A 21,891-nucleotide genomic window follows, 5' to 3' on the forward strand; every position below is an offset into this window, starting at 1 on the left:
GTCCTGCCCAGGTACTTTTCCCCCAGCTGTTAGCAGCATGCAGAGAAATCACTGCAGACATTTTCCAGTACAATACACTGAACATACCCTGCTAAGTCACCAGCAACCTCTGGGTATCATTGACTCTGGATTTACCTAAGTCATCCGCCACATAAAAGAAGACAAAGCACAGATTTATTACTGCAGCCTTCCAGGTTGCAATATGCAGACGTTATAAACCAGATGTTCTTTGGGCCTGGAAGAGCAGTAGAGAAAGAGTGCCTACAGCTGCAGCTTACTCAACTAGCTCCGAAAAGGGCAAACGTGACAGTCAAGTGCCTGGTTCACTAAAACTTTACTCTCGGACTTGTGTCGGGGGTGGGGGCGGGGGTGGGAAAGGACAGGCACTTGTTGGATGTTGTTTGGACAGACACTTCACATTCCCTAGGGATTTAAATGATGTGCAGTGTGTGACTGACATCAGAGGAGGTCACATCCCTTTATGCTGGACAGCTCAGTGGAGGGGGAAGGTGTTGCGGCATCAGAAGAAATGTGTCCGACCGAATCTGCGCCTTTGGAAAGTTACCATTAACAGCTGATGTAAATTGCTGCACAGAGAGGGGGCCATTTTCACTGCACAAGAAGTATTGGTCCTCCATAATCCAGCAACTATGCTACTATGCTTGAATGCCATCTGCTGGCACTATATTTATTAACTATTTACAGCTCTATATAGACCTCTCTTGTAACTATTAGTGGGCCAGATCTGCGGTCAATTTAACTGTGGTCAATTTATGGCACAAAGCGATTGTAAAGGTGGCTGAAGTAGGCTCCTGAGGATTACCGCAGCACCAGGGAAGCCCAGGTGGTGCAGAACTCATACAGTGGGCTCTTTTGCCAGCCCCCAGTGCAGGGGGCATGCCCAGGGAACTGCTATGTCTAGTCAGTCCTCCAGCTGCTGGTACCAGTTTGCAGCTGGATACAAAAGGCCCAGCATGCTTCAGCAGGGAACACAGCATCCATACTGTCATCTGAAATGAGAATTTGTCTTCACCTTAAGCCTAGATTTCCACACCTCACTTATACCCCCACCATCTGGATTCCGAGTTAGGAAAATATTTCTGACCCTTTCTTCCTTTTGCTACCACCCTTCTTCAAGCACAATCTGTTATCCACAGGAACACACTTAATCTTTGCTCATTTGTAAAAAATGATCTCTTCTGTAAGAGATCCCTGACCAACGACTTTAGCTATGCATCACAGTTGCCAGGTGTTTAAATCAAAAAGACCTCTGATCGATAACAAACCCTTCTGTTTTTGAGGCCCCATTTCACTTGCTATGCTGAATGTTATGTTTATCAATATGCAGGACTTCTCATACACTTCACTGCTGGTTTTTTTAAGCTACTAGTTAATAGTTGTCTTCCAACTAAAGACAAGGCAGAACAGCATATAGTGAAAATCTGTGGCCATCGACACCCTCATGTGACACACCATGGTCATTTGGAATTTCCTGTTGATAGTAAGAATAGAACACAGATCCTTCAGATTCAGAACACAGTTGAAGGAGAATCTCTGATAGGAGTATGTGGCCTGTGTCACAGGAACAGTTTTAATTCCAGCCAGTAGAGGGTATGTCACTTCTGATCTGACTAAGAGAGCAGAGCTGGATAAAAATGAAGGGAAAACTAAGTTTCTTTTTAACTTTAATAACAGGTTTGATTCATACTGTGGTTTAGATGAAGGCTCTGACATTCTTCCTTTTTTTTCTTGCCCCCCCTTAACCTAGTCAACCATCCCGAGGTTGGAGACATTTTTTTCCCTTTCTTCCTTTGGTTCAGGTCACCCAGTAGCATGTCACCTGTCGGGCCCACCTTTGTTTACTGCCATCATGGAAACAGGTCTCATAGACTCATAGAATATCAGGGTTGGAAGGGACCTCAGGAGATCATCTAGTCCAACCCCCTGCTCAAAGCAAGACCAATCCCCAATTTTTGGCCCAGATCCCTAAATGACCCCCTCAAGGATTGAACTCACAACCCTGGATTTAAGCAGGCCAATACTCAAACCACTGAGCTATCCCTCCCCTCAGGTCACTGTGTGCTCTGCTAGTCTAGGGTTGGTGCCGGATACAACTGGACTAGCCCTCCCTCCACCCAAAACTTCAGCCTTGAAAGACGTTTGGTTCAATTTCTATCAAAGTATTTGCATTTTCTTCCATGTCAAAAAATGTTTTTCACTTTGGTACAAATTGTACCTTTCTCTGACAACCACCACAATTCCACCCAACACGATGTAACACAGCACCCCCCTGCTGCGAGCCCCTGGATACCATAGGATATTTATGCTGCATCCATTACTATGTCGTCAGGAGCTCATCAAAACTTCATTCCAATTCTTGAACTTCTGAGACTTGACACATCACCAGGACAAACTCAGAGGATACATCCATCAGAAAGATAAAATTTGAAAGGGCATCAGAACTTAGTAAAAATCTGCCATTAAACTTCAATGAAATAAGGATGAGGCTCTAATTTTGCATTGTTGTAATAAACAATTTACTCTCCTGGTTTCCTCAGGAGCTAGCCAGCATCTCAACAATTCCCCGAAACATACACTGAGCACCAACCTGATACCCAGAGGGATCAAAACCTCACGGATCATTGAATACATCTCTCCACACTGCTTGATATCGCTCTCACTTCAGACTTTCATGAAACTAACAAGCCAGCTTGTGGATGAATGTAGCCTTAGCAGCCATCTGCAAATTAGCAAGACTGCTGCAATCAGCTTTTGAAATCAAGCCCATTTATTATATACACGCACTCACAAGTCATGTTTTCATGAGAGATCAAATGAAAAAACTTATCATGAAAGATTAATCACTGAGTAATGAGCATAGGAAACCCAAGGCATTCAGTACCAAAGAGTACCTTTCCAGTCATGCTCTGCTGTGATCTTTCCCAAACTGATCCAAGCCAATTTTTTGCTGACTTTACTAATTGTTGCTAAGGAGCTGTCACAAAAAGTTTGCTCAGATACTCTTGCAGACTGAACTTGAGCCAGTTTTAACAATGTTGTACCTGGGGAGACAAAATGATCCGTAGCTTCACATTTGGGGACATTCACCCCTGTGCAGAAAGGGTGCTCAAGATCTATGTGCCACTTAAGTCCCACTCAAACGAGGGCTTAAATGGGATTCCAACAATGTAGAATCCTTGTGCATATGAATTCCACACTTTATGCACAGCTGGCTTGTCTACAGTGGAAACTGATTATAACTGTGGGCTGCAAGTTATTATAGGAGGCATGTTTTCCCACCAAAACGGGAACCATTTCAACTGAGTTTTGTCATTAAAAAAAAAAACCACACACACATACACAACACAACACAATGAGCATGGGAGGGGAAAACCTGTCCCACGGTGTATTTGTGAAGTATTCACCCAACTGCACATTTTTTCTCTCACTCAGAAATGAATTTTTTTTTTTTTTTAGCAAAAGTGGATTGGCAGAGAAAACACATACAGATTTCAGAGACATTTCGGTCATATTGATGGAAATGAGAAATTCCAAGGGTGCAAAATAGTGACTATTTCAAGATAGCAAAAAAATTGTCACCACTTTCGCATTCTGTTCTCGTTGCAATTCCTGGTCAAGTCCCCAGTTGCAGAGTTCCCCCAGTTTGTTATGGCCCTAATCCTTTTGATGAGCTCCAGGCAGGCACAGTGGCCTTTGAATGTGGAGTTTGTTGCCAGATCTGGATTAAGGAATGGTGGTGTTACATACAAGGACAGGTTCCTTTCATTATGCAAGGCACTGAATTTAGCCGTATGAAATGGAAATCCATCAACTTCATGAATTTGCAGATACAAGGACAGTGGGCTACTCAGCCATGGTTAGGGGAATATTTACCTGGCATAATTACCATGGAAACCCTCAGCTGGTGAATGTAGAGTTGATGACATGTGACCTTGGGCAAGGCACTCTGTGTCTTAGTTCCCCATCTGTACAATGGAGATAATAGTGCTTCCCTATCTCACAGCGGTGTTGTGCGGATAAATACAGTAAACACTGTGAAGTGCTCAGAAACGGTGATGCTGGGGGCCATTAAAGTACCTTATATAAAGAGGTAAATGTTCGCTTACAGCGACCCCGTTGTTGGAAATGCAGAGAGCCGCACCCCCAGAAAGCTCTGCGATGTTTCCCATTGCAGTCACTACGTGTCTCTGATGCCGCTTGTGCATCTGAAGAGGGTAAGTCCCAATAACAGAACATCCTACTTAAAAAGGGTTTCACTCGACTGCCCCCCTTGTGCCCGCAGAACTCTGTGAGGGTTAGTGGGCACTGAGCCTGGAATTTGAGAGGAAATAGGACATTGCTGTAGTACAGTGCAGACCACTTAGTAAACCTCTATGGGAGACAAATCTGTTTCCGTCCCTTCCCTGCTCCTTGCAGATGCCTCTCCTGTGACTGCCATACTGCAGTCTGGTCTGGCAGCAATTAATTCACATGACTGCAAACGAGATTTACAGCTGCATAAAAACAACAGAGAGCTACGCTGTAGTGATCTGAGACTCCCCAGCTTTGCAGTCGTATCCCTGCTCGTTTGAGGGCCATTGTCTTAGAATGCTACAGTCATTTTAAACTAGGGTTGGCCCATTCTCATCGCTTACCATGTGGCTCCAGCATCCTCCGACTAATGATGTCAGCCTCATCTACCTCCTTATCAGCTTGTAACCCAAATCTTTTCCCACCTTCTGCTATGCCGCTCCTCGCACACAGAACATCCTCCCTGAACTGATTTGGAAAGCTACTCTCCTACCCTATTTATGGCCCACCTCTGATGCCATGCTAGGGCCTCCAGGCATGGTGATGACGTATATGTTAAATAATGTCTCTTGCCTTTTGGAAGAGAGCCATTCCAGGAAAGCCAGGAGGAGGGACTTCTGTTTTATCTCATCGCAGGTCCTTTCACTCAGCTAGGGCTGGATTTTCAAAGGGGCTCCGTCCACTGGCTGCACACTTACTGCTGAGCTATTTCGAGAAATCTCTCCCTTATTGACGGGTGCAGATCAATTGTACCCACCTCAGAGGTGAGTAATGCTGCTTGGATGCAAACCCATGACACCGTTGCCTTTCCCCCTATTTATATTTCAGAGACTCTAAGCACCATAATGCAGCCCTCAATGAACAACACTGATGAATGCCATTAGTCTTCACCTAGTTGGAAGAAGGTGACATTTATCCATCTGCCCCACTTCAACCTTGAGTTAAAGGTGTGGAAAGTCACCACAGTGGATAATTAAACCCAGCAAGAACACAAAAGGGATTAAAAAAATAAAACAAAACAGAGGAAGGATATTGTCAGTAAGCGTCATCATCTCCTTAGCACTGTTCTGAAATCTGGCCACTTTCCTTCAGCATCCTGTTAAACAGAGAGGCTTCTTCATAAATTCTTCGTCATTTGCATGACGCATTCCTTCGATCACAGCTGCCATCAGTAAAGTCCTCCTACCCCAGTCCTTGGTCCTAAGTAATTTATTAGAAGTAGCAAGCATCCCGCATGGAAACGTAATGAGCTGTAGATAAGCATTGATTTGTGGTTCTGCTTAAAAGGAAACAACAGAAACAAACAATGTAAAAACCCACCCTGCTCGGCTTAGCGGCGGTTCTGTTCCTTTATTAAACAATCTGTCAACATATTTTTTAATCCTGCTTTTTTTTTTTTTAAGAGTCCAGTTCTGAAGCCCTCGCTCAGAATGGGGAGGCCTTACTTGCAGAAGTTGCGCCACTGACTTCAGCAAGAGACCTCCACAGCCTGGTCAACAATGGACCACGAAGAAGCGGATAATGGAACTATTGGGAAAAACATTGGGAATGTTCATGAGCAACCCCACAGTCTCCAAAAAGCGGTCACTTTCAGCCTAGTCGACAACATCACCACTGCCAGCCTTCTGCCAGTCTGTCTCCGAAGACCCCAAGGACTGAATGGGCCATAGAGCCGGGACGACCTTCTCAGCCTTAGAGGAGGTCACTTCAGAGCAGGGCTGAGGTGTGTGAATAGGGCAGCATGGGAGAAGCTTGCACTGATGTACCTGGGCTGTGCTTGTTCTCTGGACAAGAAAGGATCAGCTGGGCTGTACGTTCAATATCTTTCACAAACACTAAATTCACATGATGTTTTAAATAAATACTTAGTCATCCGCTGCAACAAATCAAGGCACTTTTTGGTACTACAGAACTCTACTGCCTTCTGTAACAGTAACGAGCCCATACAGAGGAGAAGTATTGCCTGCTACACCCTCAAAAGCTGAATTACTGCATTACAGAAGCATCAACACAGAGAGCAATAAACCTTCCCTACAATGGACGCTTCAATTTCTAGTTCCCTGCTAAGTTTTCTGCTTACTGCTGAAAACATTTTTGCCACAGGCATTCCTCTGATGCAGAGAGGAAAGAGAAGATCTTCCCCCCACCCCCAATTTTAAAAGAATTTGCATCCTCAGTGAATTCAGCCTAAGGATTTTCTGGGTATATAAAAGCCCCAAATATATTTAGCTTCATTGTGTCCCTTCTGCTCTTGCTGGGCTGAGTGATTTGTGCTCATTCACACAGTGATTTTGTTTGGACTGGTACTTGCAAGCACACAGGGAGGAGGAAAGCAATACATGTCTGGGAGGTGAATTGCACAGCCCTGTATTGCACTGACTCTGCCTCTGGAAAGGAGGGGATGGCTCCGTAGAGGAATGCAGCTCAGAAGTGTGAAGAACCACGTGCTCCTTATCATGCTCAGAGCAGCCAGGAGAGTTGGGAGGATGTGTCCCTAGATGCGCAGCTCCTAGAGTCTCCAGTCCACCCTGTCTTTTCTTTGTGACTGGAATCGGTGGGCTAGGCACCTAAGAACCTTTGTGAATTCAGCCCTGAACTCCCACTGATTTCAATAGGTGCCTAAATACCTTTATAAGTCTGGCCCTAATGTTCAAGCCACAGCCCATTGAAAATACTCCCATGGATTTTACATCAGGCCCTTTGTCCCCTTGCTTGCAGCTGTAGCAGACATCTCTGTGGACCAGCCATTAGAGTGGGATGCATAACACACACACACTAAGCACAAGTCTATATGAAGGATGAATGACATGCAAAAGCTTCCCATAAGCATCCAAAAGCGTAGTGGCTTCTTGAAACGACCTGACCCTCCTTGTTCATTCAAGTCACACAGAGATTTGAGTTACTCATTCTCTAACTGATGGAGAAAAATTAGTTGGCAAAGTAAAAATATTGCAGGATAACAAAGCTGTGAGTCAAAGATGAATTAAGGAAAATGACAATTAACCTAATGCAGGATGTATTTATGGAACGGTGAGTCATGGAGTAATATACAGCAACCCAATCTTGGGAAGTACTGCAGAGAATGACAAACGACTTGGAATTAACTACACAAGAAACAGTGGCTGCTCTTCTGGGGCCCAATTCTGCAAGGTGCTGAAATCTCGCAATACCAACTGAGACTGAGGGGAGGCGAGAGCCCTCAGCACCTCATCCAAAGGAAAAGAGCTCGAGCCTCGTTCTGGAGCACTCAGATCCCCAGAATGTTACTGCATTAGTGGTTCAGAGGAGGAGAGAAAATAATAATTTTTAAAAATGGCTCTGACGAAAGTACTCACTGCTTAAGGGGAGGCAGTTTGATTTAGAGGACAGAACACTAAACTGGGACTCGTGAGAGCTGGGTTCTGTTCCTGGCTTGCTGGGTGAGCTTGAGCAAGTCATTTCACTGCTCTGTGCCTCAGTTTACCCACCTGTAAAATGGGGATAGTAACATTGACCTCCCTCAGGATTAACAGATGAAAAGCACAGGGTAAGAGCTAGGCATGAAGTCATGCTGGTTTCTTATCCATGGACCAGCGATGGGCAAACTTCTAAAGCTTCTAAATAGGTTTATCCACCCCTATTTGGCCTAGAGAATGGGACAGGCTCTCTTACAGGATTTTTCATTTCACTCACTGTGTCCAACTGGCTGCTCACTAGCATGCTCCCACTGGAGTATCCGAGTTCAGGATTATCTACCCCCAAATGTAGTTCACTGAGTCGACGCTCATAAAGGGGTAAACAGTGAGGTGGCAAAGTTTGCAGATGATACTAAACTGCTCAAGATAGTTAAGACCAAAGCAGACTGTGAAGAACTTCAGAAAGATCTTCCAAAACTAAGTGATTGGGCAACAAAATGGCAAATGAAATTTAATGTGGATAAATGTAAAGTAATGCACATTGGAAAAAATAACCCCAACTATACATACAATATGATGTGGGCTAATTTAGCTACAATTAATCAGGAGAAAGATCTTGGAGTCATCGTGGTAGTTCTCTGAAGACGTCCCCGCAGTGTGCAGCAACAGTCAAAAAGGCAAACGGGATGTGAGGAATCATTAAGAAAGGGATAGAGAATAAGACAGAGAATATCTTATTGCCCTTATATAAATCCATGGTACACCCACATCTTGAATACTGTGTACAGATGTGGTCCCCTCATCTCAAAAAAGATATACTGGCATTAGAAAAGATTCAGAAAAGGGCAACTAAAATGATTAGGGGTTTGGAACGGGTCCCATATGAGGAGAGATTAAAGAGGCTAGGACTTTTCAGCTTGGAAAAGAGGAGACTCAGGGGGGATATGATAGAGGTCTATAAAATCATGAGTAGTGTGGAGAAAGTGAATAAGGAAAAATTATTTACTTGTTCCTATAATATAAGAACTAGGGGCCACTGAATGAAATTAATGGGTAGCAGGTTTAAAACAAATAAAAGGACGTTTTTCTTCACTCAGCACACAGTCAACCTGTGGAACTCCTTGCCTGAGGAGGTTATGAAGGCTAGGACTATAACAGGGTTTAAAAGAGAACTGGATAAATTCATGGAGGTTAAGTCCATTAATGGCTATTAGCCAAGATGCGTAAGGAAGGGTATCCCTAGCCTCTGTTTGTCAGAGGGTGGAGATGGATGGCAGGAGAGAGTTCACTAGAACCTTTGGGTTCTGTCCCTCATTGGCAGTTACAACACTGCCCACCGCAGTATCAGCCAGCAGATACAGTGAACAGCTGCCTTTACCCTCGACCCAGATTATTAACGCTGATCAGACCTCACGGTGCTGAGCATGGCAAAGGATTGGGAGGAGGATGGGCAGTTCAGGCATGGACGGGAGAGGACTGGAGAATGCAGAAGACAGGAGAAGGAAGTACAGGGTGTGAGAGTGGGAAACATCAACATTGTAATGCTGGCCCTGCTTATTCCTTATGGATCCCTGTGACAAGTCAGAATTAATGCCTACTTTTGAAATGATACCTTATCTGACCAACTCTCCATTAGAAACAAACGTCTCTCCTGCATCAGACATGCTGAACACATGCTGTAATGATAACTTATTACTTTGGGAAGCTGGAACTTTTTCAGCTTGACCTGAACCAGGGAGTTAAATTAGTTGTGTTATAAAAGTGCAACCTCTTCCCCTCCTTTCCCCGCCCCTACAAAATATTCCCCTGGAATATTTGCTAATGCTAACCACAGATAAAACAGGTCACCTCAAAGAACACAGCCAAGCAAACAGATTTACTGGGACATAATAAGGCAGAAGGTAGATGTACTGTAAAATATGATAAAAGGAGAGGATGAGTTTTAAAAAGTAATTTCCCCATATAAATTTACATGCAAACAGCATTTCAGGGTTAAAAAAGAGCAAGCACTTATGCAATGGGCCTAATAGGTTTGGAGTAGTGTTCCCTTATGACAATGAACTATTTAGACTAATAGTGTAATTACCATGGTACCTAGGGAATTATGCAAATGTACAAAAAGCATGTATAAGTAATTAGATTATGCAAAACCAGCTGCACAGAAACTTTTTTTTTTTTAATTTCAACTTTCATATCAAGCAAAATGATGTGCAGCTGGGTGGAGAAGAGTTAACTCCCCCCACCCAGTCAATGCTTGGTGTTCAGAAAAAGAGACTGCACAGCAAGATTAGGTGAGCGAGAAAGAGCGTGGTGAATGCACTAGCTTAGGACTCAGTTCAGGGTTTAACTCTGTCACAGATTTTAGGTGTGACCTTGGGAAATTCACTTAGTCTCTCTGTGCCTCTCTGTAAACTGGGTATAACATGCCTGTTCTATTTCCTGAGGTGCTGTGAGGATAAATACACTCCAGACATAGAGGTGCTCAGACATGATAGTAACAGGTGCCATGTAACTACCATATAGATAGTAGAAAGGAAGTGTCACCTTGGTAACTGTGAAACTGAAATATATCTAGGAAAAACTTAAACAGAATTAATCTTTTTCTTTCACCGAACAGACCATTCAGCAGGCAGCGAGCAGGCCCCAGTCCTCTCTCCTGGGGGACAGCAGAGCAAAGAGTCTCTCACCTTCCATCACAGGACATGAGCCAAACATCCCCAACCAGCACTTAAAATTGCCAGGGAGTTGGCGCGGCTGCCATTCCCCCTCACACTTCACAGCTGCAAGCTGACATGGCCTGCCAGCTAGCCCCGCTAAATGTACACACTGCTATACAAAACCCGAAGGTAGCCAGAAGGGTATGCTTACAGGGCCTGGTTCTTCTTTCAGTTACTGTGAGAGAAGCCTCTTGTAACCAAGGGCAGATTTGGTCCACAAACATCTATAATGACAGGATTCAGAGTAGCAGCCGTATTAGTCTGTATTCGCAAAAAGAAAAGGAGTACTTGTGGCATCTTAGAGACTAACCAATTTATTTGAGCATAAACTTTCATGAGCTACAGCTCTGTAGCTCACGAAAGCTTATGCTCAAATAGATTGGTTAGTCTCTAAGGTGCCACAAGTACTCCTTTTCTTTTTGCAAACATCTATAAGGCAGAGAGAGGTTGATTTGACTGATACAAATATTCACAGAACAAGCCTCAACAATCAAAGTTTCTATCTTCAAGTTTTGTGGCCCCCAGAAGCCCCGTGCAAACCTTCCACCAGGAGAGATCTTGACTGCAATGGGAGCTCTACCCACAAAGGGCTGGTTTTCTGTATGGGAACTAAGTTAATCTTGTGAGCCTGCTGTCCTTAAAGAAATTTAAGGGAAAATAAATTTCCCCACCTGATCCCAAGCCCACTAAAGTAAGTGGAAGGACTCCCACTGCCTTCAATGGGTCTTGGAGGGTACTGGTGGGATGCTCTCAAAACCAGAACCCTCTACATTTAAACTCAGCTCAAGCATTGCGAGCCTGCTGATTTCCATGTGATGAAGGGCGAGCCATAGACAACGTTGCCACTTGCAGATAACTTGAAAGGTGCTAATGGGCGGTGTATGGCCAAGTCTGTGATTTACATAGTTTGGTATTTCTGCAGGTGCACTGTTTGACTTTCAGATTAGGTCTGGACCTTTCATCGTTTCAGCAAATCCTCTTGCTATGAAAAAACCCCAAAATGTCATTAACCACAGTGATGTGATATAGGAGGTCTACACGTTTTGCTGTTTAAATTTAGGCTCCCAGGGTCAGACTCTACATCCCTAGAGTCCCAGTGAAGTCAGTGGTGCATAGATGTAACTGAAGGCAGAATTTGGCCCTGAGGTTTCTAGGTGCAACCATATCCAAGCACATTATATATACTAATGAATTTGTCCTTACAACACTCCGTGAAGAGGAGCAGCACTAATATCCTCATCTTAGATGGGGAGCTGAGGTGTAGAGAGGCTAAGTGACTTGCCCAAGGTCATGCAGTGAGTTCTGTGGCTAAATCTTTACAATTGCTCCTAGTTGCTCAAAGGTTCCCCTGGACATCCATTTTCCACGTTTAGTCAAGTTTTGTAGCAGTGAGACGGCATTTCAATAGATTACGTCCAGAAGGGCCTAGGTCCGAAAGTTTCATAACTGGAGCGGAGCTTCCCCAGACTTCTGGATTGTTTGGAAGAGAACTTTGATCCTAATCCCTCTCTAGTGTTAAAGACACAATATACACGGTCATATCCTTATCCAGCTGCCCAGCCACCAACAAGAAGTACCAGTATCATTTACCAGAATTCTCCCTCAGGTTTGGGTTAAGGTGCTATAAATGACAAACTGGATTTTTCCTTTTGGAACAGGACATCTGAATCTCTCTTGGTTTCATCTCCTTATCCTAGATTTGCAGGAAGGAATTTTAATGTTAGTGTATCAATAGGGTGGTGTACTGGCTACCGGGTATTTTAACCGCTGCCCTGTTCTGGATAGAATCAGAACTGCTCCTCTATCTTATAGGCCATAACAATGAGCAGAGCGTCTCTTTTAGCTCACGTGATAGACCACTGTGGTTGCAGAACAGCAGAATCAGAGTTCAATCATTGTGTCTGCAAAGTTCTGAGTGGCCAAGATACACAGTAGAGGTGCAGACATGCAAACCCAGGTAGTATTTGCCTGTTTGTTACAATTTGTTTGCTCTGGCTTCCTCCACATGTTGTTGCTAACCGGAGACCCCATTCTAAGCAGCCAATGGAGGAGACAGCTGTTACTACTGCATTAGTACATGCACAGCCAAAATCTGCACTTGTTTTCATGTGGTTGGCTAAAGAACATTGCCAGTATTCATTCTTACATTGCTCTTTATCTTCTCAGGGTTAGTGCGGTGGGAATAAGGGCTTTTTCAGTTCATTGGTAACTTTAAAAAAGTTTTACAACGTTCCCTTTTGGGTCAAACGAAACATGTCGTTCTGCCAAAATCAAAGCATTTCATTTTAATTTTAATCTTCTTAAAACTTTTGGAAAAAAATGTTTTTAAATAAGATTCAAGGACATTTTGAAACTAAAAGTAGTTTTAATCTGAAAATCAAAATGTTTCAATTTTTTTCAGAATTTTTGTTTCTCCCCTCCCCACAAAATGAACAATTCAGTAAAACTGACAAATTCATGAAATATTTCAGTGTCACTGAATCTGCATTTTTCATGCATGCACACACAAAAAATTTTGGCCAAAACCTTTCACTCAGCTCTACTCGGGGGCATATTCTGTCATCAGTTACATCTAGGCAACATCATGGAAGACAGCCACTGAAAGGAAAGATGAGTTTGTGGTTGAGGTACTGAACTGGATTTCAAGAGCTATCAAACAAATTGGCTCTTCCACAAACTTTCTATGTGACCCTGGGCAAGTTTCTTCATCTCTGTGTGTCTCAGTTCCCCCTTTTAGAAGTTAAGCTACTATTACTTGCTTTCTCCTATCCTTTGTCTGTCTTGCCATTTGGAATGCAAGACCTCAGGGCAGGGACTGTTAAGTGTGTTTATGTACAGCACCTAACCCAGTGGGGCTATGATCTTGGTATCATTGATAATATGATCTGAAATATGCAAGGGAGAAAAGTAAAGCTGCCTTGGATTATTCCCTGACATTTTCTTTGAGAGCCCAACACAATCACAAGCTAGAAAATGAAGCTCACCATAGGTCTTAACTTTATCTAGGTCACTTCCACAGATTTCAGTGGAAATCATGTAGGAATAAGACAGTGTAATTCTTTCAGAATTCACCCTCTAAACAGTAACAATGTGGTCCAAACATAACTTGTCATAGGATCTGGGGGGACATATTCAAGTGATCTTCTAGGGGAGACAACTATGTGTCTATGTCCTAGCTTCACTCCTAGAAATTCACCAGAAAATAAGTCCTATTCCATAGTCAAAACCAGTATTGTGAAAGTGCCAATGAGTCTTGGCAACATGGACACTATATCAGGTCAATACAGTATGTGATTAAGAAAATTCATTGTAAAGTCATCATCAATATTTGCAACTACCAGTCCTCTCTCTCCACCCCTTGTGGAGAGAGCTTCCCTTAACCCAGCACTGGAGAAAAAATGAAGACTCATGAATTTCACTAGGGTCCTTTGCCAGGCCACTTTACTAACTCAGGAAGTGTTCAGATACTATGGTGGCGGACGCTGGTACAAAACATTAAGATAGTTAGAGGCAGTGGGCCTAGTTCTTCATGGCCTTGCACTTTGCGTAGCTGTTTGCACCGCTGCAGAGAGAGTATGAAGAACAATCAGAGGGAAAATTCTGATTTAGCTATGTTTTACATAGTTGTATGTGACTCCACGAGGTGAAGGGCCTCAGAGAATCAGACCCACCCTAGGGGGGTTGCAACTCAATAAAAATCTTTGGAGCAAGGATCTTCTTTTTGTGCTGTGTTTGTACAGCACCTATCACAATGAGGTCCTGGTCCATGATCAGGACTCCAGGGCACTACAGTAATAATGAATAGTCACCTGGTCCTTTACAGAACAGAACACCTCACCAAAGGTCCACCCCACCCAGAGATGCATCATGCTACAATAGTCACTCCCCAATACAGTACAAATCTGTGTTCCCTGACCAGCTACTCACCAGTTAGAAATAACTCATTCCCTACAAAAGTTACATGAGGCAAAAAGATGCAGCAGAGGAATTACCACTCATGCCCTTGCTTGACTCATTATTTCAGCATCATTTGTTTTCATGACTCTTAGTAACTTGATGAGTTATCATGCATACCATTTACTGTTCAAAACACAGTGGCAACCTCTCTTGGACCATCACCTCAAGAGTGGCTGATTTCAAACCATGTTAATCCAAACAGCATAATGTCCATCCTACGCCATGGTTTCAAATTTGCGAGTATTTGGATTTAGGAATCTTAAAGTGGGATTTTCAAAAGAAGCTAAGGAATTGGGTACTTAAATCCCTTAGACTCCTTTGAACAATCCCAGACTTTGGTAAGTCCTGGGTCTGGGGAGAAGATAATTTGCCAATTAGTGGGCAATAAGTTAGGAAATTAAATATATACCCGTCCTACCTGCCTCCATAAGTTGACATTGCTGGCCAAAGACCTGTGAGAAAGTAACAGGGCCTGCAGCGGAGTTGGAGGTCACAGGTAAAGCATCCATGGCTCTCCTAGGGTCCTTCGTGTTAGTCATGTGGCACAATTCAGAACCCTTGAAGAAGTTTCCCGTTCCCCCACGGTCCCAGATCGAGAACCTGGATGGATCGGAGAAGATGACCACCACCTGGCTAGGTAACTTGTTCTCAGTGCCCAAGGTTCTTCCCCTGCTTTTTCAAAGAAAGGAACGACATCACCTGCTGTTTTCACTTAGGTGTCATTTGTATTTGGAATGAGACTAACCTTCTCTATTCAGGAGCTGCTGTACCTGTTTTAACCAGTTCCGAGGGCCTCAGACATAAACCAGAGAGTTGAAAAAAAAAAGATAGATATTGATTAACTCCCCCGCTTCTTGGGGTTACTGCAGTAGTTGTAGGAAATGTGCAAGTTTCTCCCCAAAGCAGTCGTGTCCTCGTTCGACTTCAGTGTCTAATTGTGTGATTAGCTTGTCCGTGAGCTCTGGCACATTTCCACGTGAGGACCGTGAAGGGAGTTTTCCCAGTGGTTTAGTAACTGGGCTTGCTAGGGATATTAAGCCTTAATCATTTCAGTCTGCTAGGTGGACATGCAAAGATCCATGCATCGACTCCTGGCTGCAAGATCCAGTGATGTTTGTTACCAGGAAGATCTGTCAGTTTGTCCAGCTTTTATGTCTGGACTTCACAGTCAGCAGGCAATCACAGAATGAAATAGTCTTTTCAGCTGACCAAGTTGGTGCCAGAACAGTGCTTCAGGGAACCTTCCACCTGCAGTAGTCTACCGAAGATAGTCTCCTTCCTCTCCAGGTGATCTGGTTGAATTTCTCTGTCTCCCTTCCTGAATCCTGTAGCAGTCTGCAGCAGGCAGCCTCTGCTGTCACAGACAGTATTGGCTCCTGGCGTTAGTCCCTGGTTAATTCCTTCCCTACAGATCTGCCTCTCTCTTTTCCCCAGCCAAACAGGCAAGTGGGAGGAGATTGGAGCCAGCGTTAAATAACATTTCCTCTGACCTGCTGCAGTGTCCCCCCCTCTGTTCTGTGATGCAAAGGCTGTTCTTTGGAGTCATCCTGGAAGCACAGGGAAGTGCTAACTCAGCCAGGCAGGAGAAAGCTGGTTGCTTTAACCCTCTTGTGTCCATCTGCAATTGTCAAGGATCCAAGAAGCCCAAGCGAAAGGGGGAAAGATGGTGAGGGATGAGTTGTGTACACATGTATCTTTTACTCCAGCTGTTATGTCACAGTCAGGATGGTAGCAGCTGCTGTCTCAATTATTTCAATGTAAAGTAGCAAGGAAGGCCATTTCCATGGAAAAGGGACCAAGTGTTAACTCCCAGCAGCATCTGTGACAGCTGATTCATCTTTATTTTAAAAATCCCATCTGGCGATGCAAAGGATGCTAACTCTGGAGAGCGCCGCACGATTTTTATCCTTTGTGAGTCACAGGCGCCGTCTTTGGGAATTCTGCCGGGAAGAAGAACCGACAAATCAGGATGAAAACAAACACTGCAACCTAAGCAGGACTACGAAACTGTAACACATCGCATGAGGGTGATAGAAGTCATAGGGTCAGGGTGGGCAGCGCACCTAAGTGTGCAAAGGGCCTTAAAGTTGACATCTGGCTGGGTCCCATGTGCTGCATGAGAAGAGCACAAGGGTTGGCTAACTTGCCTATCTAAGGCACTGAGATGGCCCCCCACTATTGTGTCTGAGCACCACAGTCTTTAATGCATTTATCCGCACATGCCCGTGAGGCTGGAAAGTGTTTATGCCCATTTTACAGATGGGAATGGAGGCACAGAAAGTAAGTGGTCACACCGGAAATGTGTGTCAGAGCAAAGGAATTGAACCCAGTTTTCCCAAGTCCCAGCCCAGTGCTATAGAGTTGCCAGGTGCCCAGTTTTACGTCTGACCGGACACCAAAAGTCCAGTTACCGCAGGCCTGGGGGAGACACTGGGTCATCAACCCACGCCAGCCCCTGCTAAGCTGGGGGTAGCCTCTTACCTACAGGCAGGCTCCTTGTCAGGCTGCAGTAGCTCCCTTCCCAGCCCTGAAGCAGAGCCCGGTTCGCGGGGGCTGGGGGGAAGACACATAGGTGCTGGAACTCAGGGTGTTGCCACACCCCCTTGGCTTGAAGTGGTTTCCGTCATATACAGGGTTTACAGTTCAGTTCAATGGCTCTCAGCACCCCCCACTATACAAATTGTTCTAGCACCTTGGTGTGAGGGGAGGGAAGAGAGATGGAGAGGCTCCAGTGAGCGACGGGGTGGGGGGGGGAAGAAGCGAGCAATGGGGACAGTGCCTTGGGGTGAAGAGGTGGGGCAGGGTCTCAGGGGTTCGGTTACCAGCCATTAGAAAGGTGGCAACCCTACACTCTAAGGAGGGGGGAGGCAGAGGGCTGCCCCCCCCCGCCCCCACAATGGACATATTGTAAACTCATGCAGGCTCGGGGAGTGGGGAGTGTGGAAGCGAGAGTGGGAACTGGAGGGACTGGAGTGGGCCTGGAAGCAGGTAGAAACCCCCGGAATCTTCCTTCACAGCCTGGAGAAAGTGGTCGCCTTTGCCCCTCCCCCCCGGCCCCCAACTCCAGAGGCTCAGTCCCTCCCCTCACCCCCCACTCCTGTACCTCCACTCCCCCATTTGCAGGGAGCTTCTGCCACCTCCTCCCATCCCCTCCTCGCAGCACCATCCTCCCTGAGACAGCCACAAGCAGCTAAACAGAGCCATGGCTCAAGGTACCCATCCACTTCTTCCAGCTATGCTCCCTTTTCCCTGCTAGGCCAGAAACTGGCAGACTGAGACGACTGGTTGAAGAGCCTCTTGGCTGGTTCTGTGCTCGATAAGGCTGAAGGCTCCCTCTTACGCTGGGGCGATCCTCCCCGAGCCGGTTCAAGCGGCGTGTTTTGCCCAGTTTGAATGAATGCACACCAAAATCCCAACAAAAGGCCTATGGCTTGACACGGTTATAAACACTACAAACTTTGGGCCAAATTCTGTTCTCTGGTGTGAGTGCACTTCCCTCTCCCCACCCACACTGCAAGGAGGAGAGCAGAATTTGGCCTGTTTACTTTAGTTGCCTTAGTCAATTTATTGCAGCTCCCACACAAATAAAATGGATCCTTTTCCCACTATTTATCACAGCACCGCACAGCCTAAGGGTTCTGGGTGGTGGCAGGGGGTGGTTGGGGGAGATGATCCTTCCATATGCACCCATGTCGTTTGAATGCATTTCTACAAAGTGAGCAGCTTGTTCCTTTCAACCCGAGTGCTTAGTTTACATTTTCCAGGCAATCTTCACAAGGACCAGGGCTGCAGACATAATATGTTTGTAATGCCTCACTCCTTCATTGTCCTCAATGTGCTTTAGAAAGAAGGCAACTAGCCTTGTCCACCTCTCGCATAGGGGGAAACCAAGGCACAGAGAGAAAAGTGACTGTCGCAAGGTCAACAAATAAGCAAGCAGCAGAGTCAGGAATAGAACCTCACGTTCCCCAGTGCCAGAACCCAGCCCTACCTACTAGGCTATCCTGCCTTCCTAAAAATGAAACCAGAGTCCCCTTCCCATTTCTAGTTCCTCCACGGAAAAGGGGCCCATAGCTACAGGTTTATGGGGCCAGGGAGGCCAGCAGTGTCTCTGAGTTAGATTATGGGAGAAATTAGCATTAGGACAGAAGCTTGTCCTGGAGTCAAGGTAGCTCCCATCCACCGGTCTAGTATGTTTTTACAGCTGGAATATTTGGGGCTGCAGTAATGTGATTTCCGGTCAGGTCCCCTCTGTTCCAGTCAATATCAGAGATGGACTAAAGGCAGTTTGCAAGAGTTCAGACAGCTGAACAGGGGTGTGAGGGTTTTAATACTCACTTTCCTTGGAATGAACCCTTCTTCCATCATAGAACATTATAGGCTGAACACGAGAAGAGTCTGAAGCAAAACCTTGTCTTCAAACTGCAACAGGCTGACCACCACCCAGGCACCTCCTTGTGGCCTAAGGTCACGGTGCAGGCACCCTGCCTCAGTTAACCTTTTTGGATGCCTCAAGAACACCACATCACAGCACAATGGTAATTAAAAAATTCCCCTGCTGGGGTCTAGTTGATTTAGTCCCTACACACACTGATCCTCTAAACCCTAACCTCACTTCCACGTCTCTCTCCTTGAATCAGAACAACCCCTCAGCCTCCTTCCTGGAGCTGGGTTTGTTTTTTGAACCCCATTATAGTTTTGCCCTTCACAACATCCGCTGGCAATGAGTTCCACAGATTGACTGTGCATATAGGAGTCTTCTAGCTCTCTGCTACATCTTCCTCTTCCTGTTTCCCTTTCACTCTTTATAGAGACTGGCTTCCCTCTAACAAGCCTCATCAAGGCTATTAATGAGGCACAAGTGGGCTGGACCAGTTCCCTTATAAAGGGCCCATCCACCCTGTGACACCAACAGTGCAAACTTTGGGGACTTTTACACCTGTGAGAAGTCATGAGGCATGTTCTACCTGAGCCAAACATCCTTGTGGGGAACGCTGCAGCTGGACAAAGGCAGATGTGTTGTGCTGTCTTCTGCAGACCTGGTGACAGGTTTGTCTCTAAATAAAATATTGTTACCCCTTTGGGGCTGAAGGTTGCCCATATTTGGGGTCTTATAGGTTGGTTTTGTTTAGGAGGAGAAATTGATGAGTCAGATATGTCTCTGATATGATAGTTTCATTACAAAGAATGGATGACATCCTGTTTCCCTGCACACAGAAGGAGTCAAACAGGAGACAGTTTCGGTTCTCAATATTTCAGCCTCTTTTTTTTTCCAGCCAGCACTCTTCCCCAAGAGCTCTCCTTGAGGGTCATTCTCCACGTGCTTCCATCGCACACACTCACAGCTCCAAATAATGCTCAGCTCCCAGTGAAACTTCTCCACCCCCAAAGCTCAGCTCTTGAGCCGCCTTCTTCATGGCCTCCGTCTGGGGTGGTAGCTCTTTGCTTCACTACAAAGGGAACTCAGCTGCTTCTTACATTGATCCTGAATGAGGGTGGCTGTTACAGGCCCCAGCTTTCAACAAGAGTTTCCCAACTCCCCCATATTACAGTATCTTCATAAGGTTAAAGTCCAGCACAGCATAACTCACATCCACTACTGCTGCAGGCTGCGATCCATTCTGCGTTAGCAGTGGGTGAGTTTAGGGGAAAGGCCCCAGTTCTGTTTCCATGGCAGGCGGTGGAGCTTGTTTATCTTGCATTGACTTCAAAATGAGCCGGCTCGGCTCCAGCTAGGTTTTCCCCTTGAGACTGGCCCACGTGAAAGCATGTTACATTGACAAATGACTTCTGCGGTACCAGGGGAATGTTCCTTTGTGATTAAGGGAGAGGACGGGGAGGCATGTGATCTGGGTTCTATTTCCAGCTCTTCCACAGGCTCATTGGGTGACCTTGGGTGGGCCCCGTGACCTTTCGGTGCCTCAGTTTCCCCTTCTGCAAAATGGGAATGAAAATGCTCAACCACACAGGGCAAATTCATTAATACGTGTAAAAAAATGTCTTGGCTACTTCAAATGGCAGGTGTTGGAGCAGTTAAAAGTTCAGTGGGGGCAGTGGATAGGATGCCCCAAATAGGCACACACAAAAATTGAATTTCAAAATACAACCCAAAAAATTTAAAATTTCCCCTCAGCCCCCTCCTTTTTTTTTTTACGTATAGGGTTAAATTTTCATATTTGAACAATTTTGGATTTTTAATGTAGAAAATACATAAGAAAAGTTTGTGGGGTTTTTGCCCTCCCCTTATCTCTTAAAAAAGGTGTAATTCACCCCAATGGCTCCAAGGTTATGGTGCAGTGTAGACACACCCTTAGAGGCATAAGAGGACTGTACTGGCACCCAGAGACAGCAGTGTGGAACAAGGTGTGGGCCCAGAAAGGGCAGGCGTGAAAGTAACTTAAAGGACTTACCGGTATGCCGGAGTCCTGAGCAGGGGGAGGGACCTGAACCGGAAGGGGCGTGGTCTCAACCGGAAGAGGAGGAGCCTTTCGCGCCCTGCCCTTTAAATCTCAATTTAAAGGGCCCCGGGCTCCAGTAGTGTCAGCTGGGAGCCCCAGGCCCTTTAAATCACTGCCGGAGCTACCAGCTGCAGAGGTGGCTGGGAGCCCCGGGGCCCATTTAAAGAACCTGGGGCTCCGGCCACCACTACTGCAGTGGAGCCCCAGGCCCTTTAAATTGCTGCCTGAGCCCTGCTGCCAGAGCCCCAGGGTAGCAGCAGTGGCCAAGGGCTCTGGCAGTGATTTAAAGGGCCAGGGGCTCCCAGCTGCCAAGACCGCAGTGGAGCCCTGGGCCCTTTAAATTGCCGACGGAGCCCCAGGGATCCTGGCTGCCGCCACGACCCCGCGGCTCCAGCCGCTGCTCGGAGACCCAGACCCTTTAACTTGCTGCCTGGGGAAGCTGGTCTGGTATGGCAGACCAGCTTACTTTCACCTCTGAGAAAGGGGCAGATCATGACAGCAGTGTTCAGATACACGTGCTAACGTCTTGTTGCTGGTTTGATTTCTGGAGTGTGCCTTGGGGCGGCAGAAGTGGGGAGACAGCAGTCCTGCCACCGTATTCCAATCTCTAAGGAGAAGAGCTTAACATTTGTGTGTGGTGTACTGTGTGTATAGCACCAAGCACCGCAGTGATTACACACACCATCATGCTCCTTGCAAGCTGGGCGGCTGCACTTCATTTAACATCATTGTTCATGGCTTACAGTAATCAGATCGAGTCAGTACATGTCTCTGAAACACGGACACAAACACAATGAGATCTCTACTGCACGTTGATTGGAAAGCAGGGTATATTCACTGCATCAACTTTCTCCTTGCCCAGACATAGGTTAGGGACGTGCTGAAAGCAGTGTGGCAGGGTCTGGAGGTACAGCATCTTTATTCAGAACAGCAGTGTGACGCATGACCAGAAAGAGTTAAGCATCCTGCAGGATAAATGACTCAAATTCAACCCTTAAAAACATATGGGTAGATAATGTTTGTGTTTTTGTGTATGTACAAGTATATTGGTAG

The 21,891-nt window shown here is 45.7% G+C and overlaps 1 protein-coding gene across 2 annotated transcripts in view; it reads right to left on the reverse strand.

Annotated features, from left to right (window-relative positions):
- The window catches only part of KAZN (kazrin, periplakin interacting protein), a 721,176-nt gene extending 705,378 nt beyond the window's left edge, over positions 1-15,798 (reverse strand). The window contains exon 1 of one of the 2 annotated variants that reach the window (XM_037881298.2): positions 14,799-15,798. In XM_037881298.2, the coding sequence (XP_037737226.1) occupies positions 14,799-14,919 (121 nt within the window). In that variant the 5' untranslated portion in view covers positions 14,920-15,798. The remainder of the gene's footprint in view (positions 1-14,798) is intronic. The other variant, XM_043531933.1, reaches the window with a different exon arrangement.
- Between the last annotated feature and the right edge of the window lie 6,093 nt (positions 15,799-21,891).

The sequence above is a fragment of the Chelonia mydas genome, chromosome 18, assembly GCF_015237465.2.
Source record: "Chelonia mydas isolate rCheMyd1 chromosome 18, rCheMyd1.pri.v2, whole genome shotgun sequence".
In the NCBI taxonomy this organism is placed as follows: Eukaryota; Metazoa; Chordata; order Testudines; family Cheloniidae; genus Chelonia; species Chelonia mydas.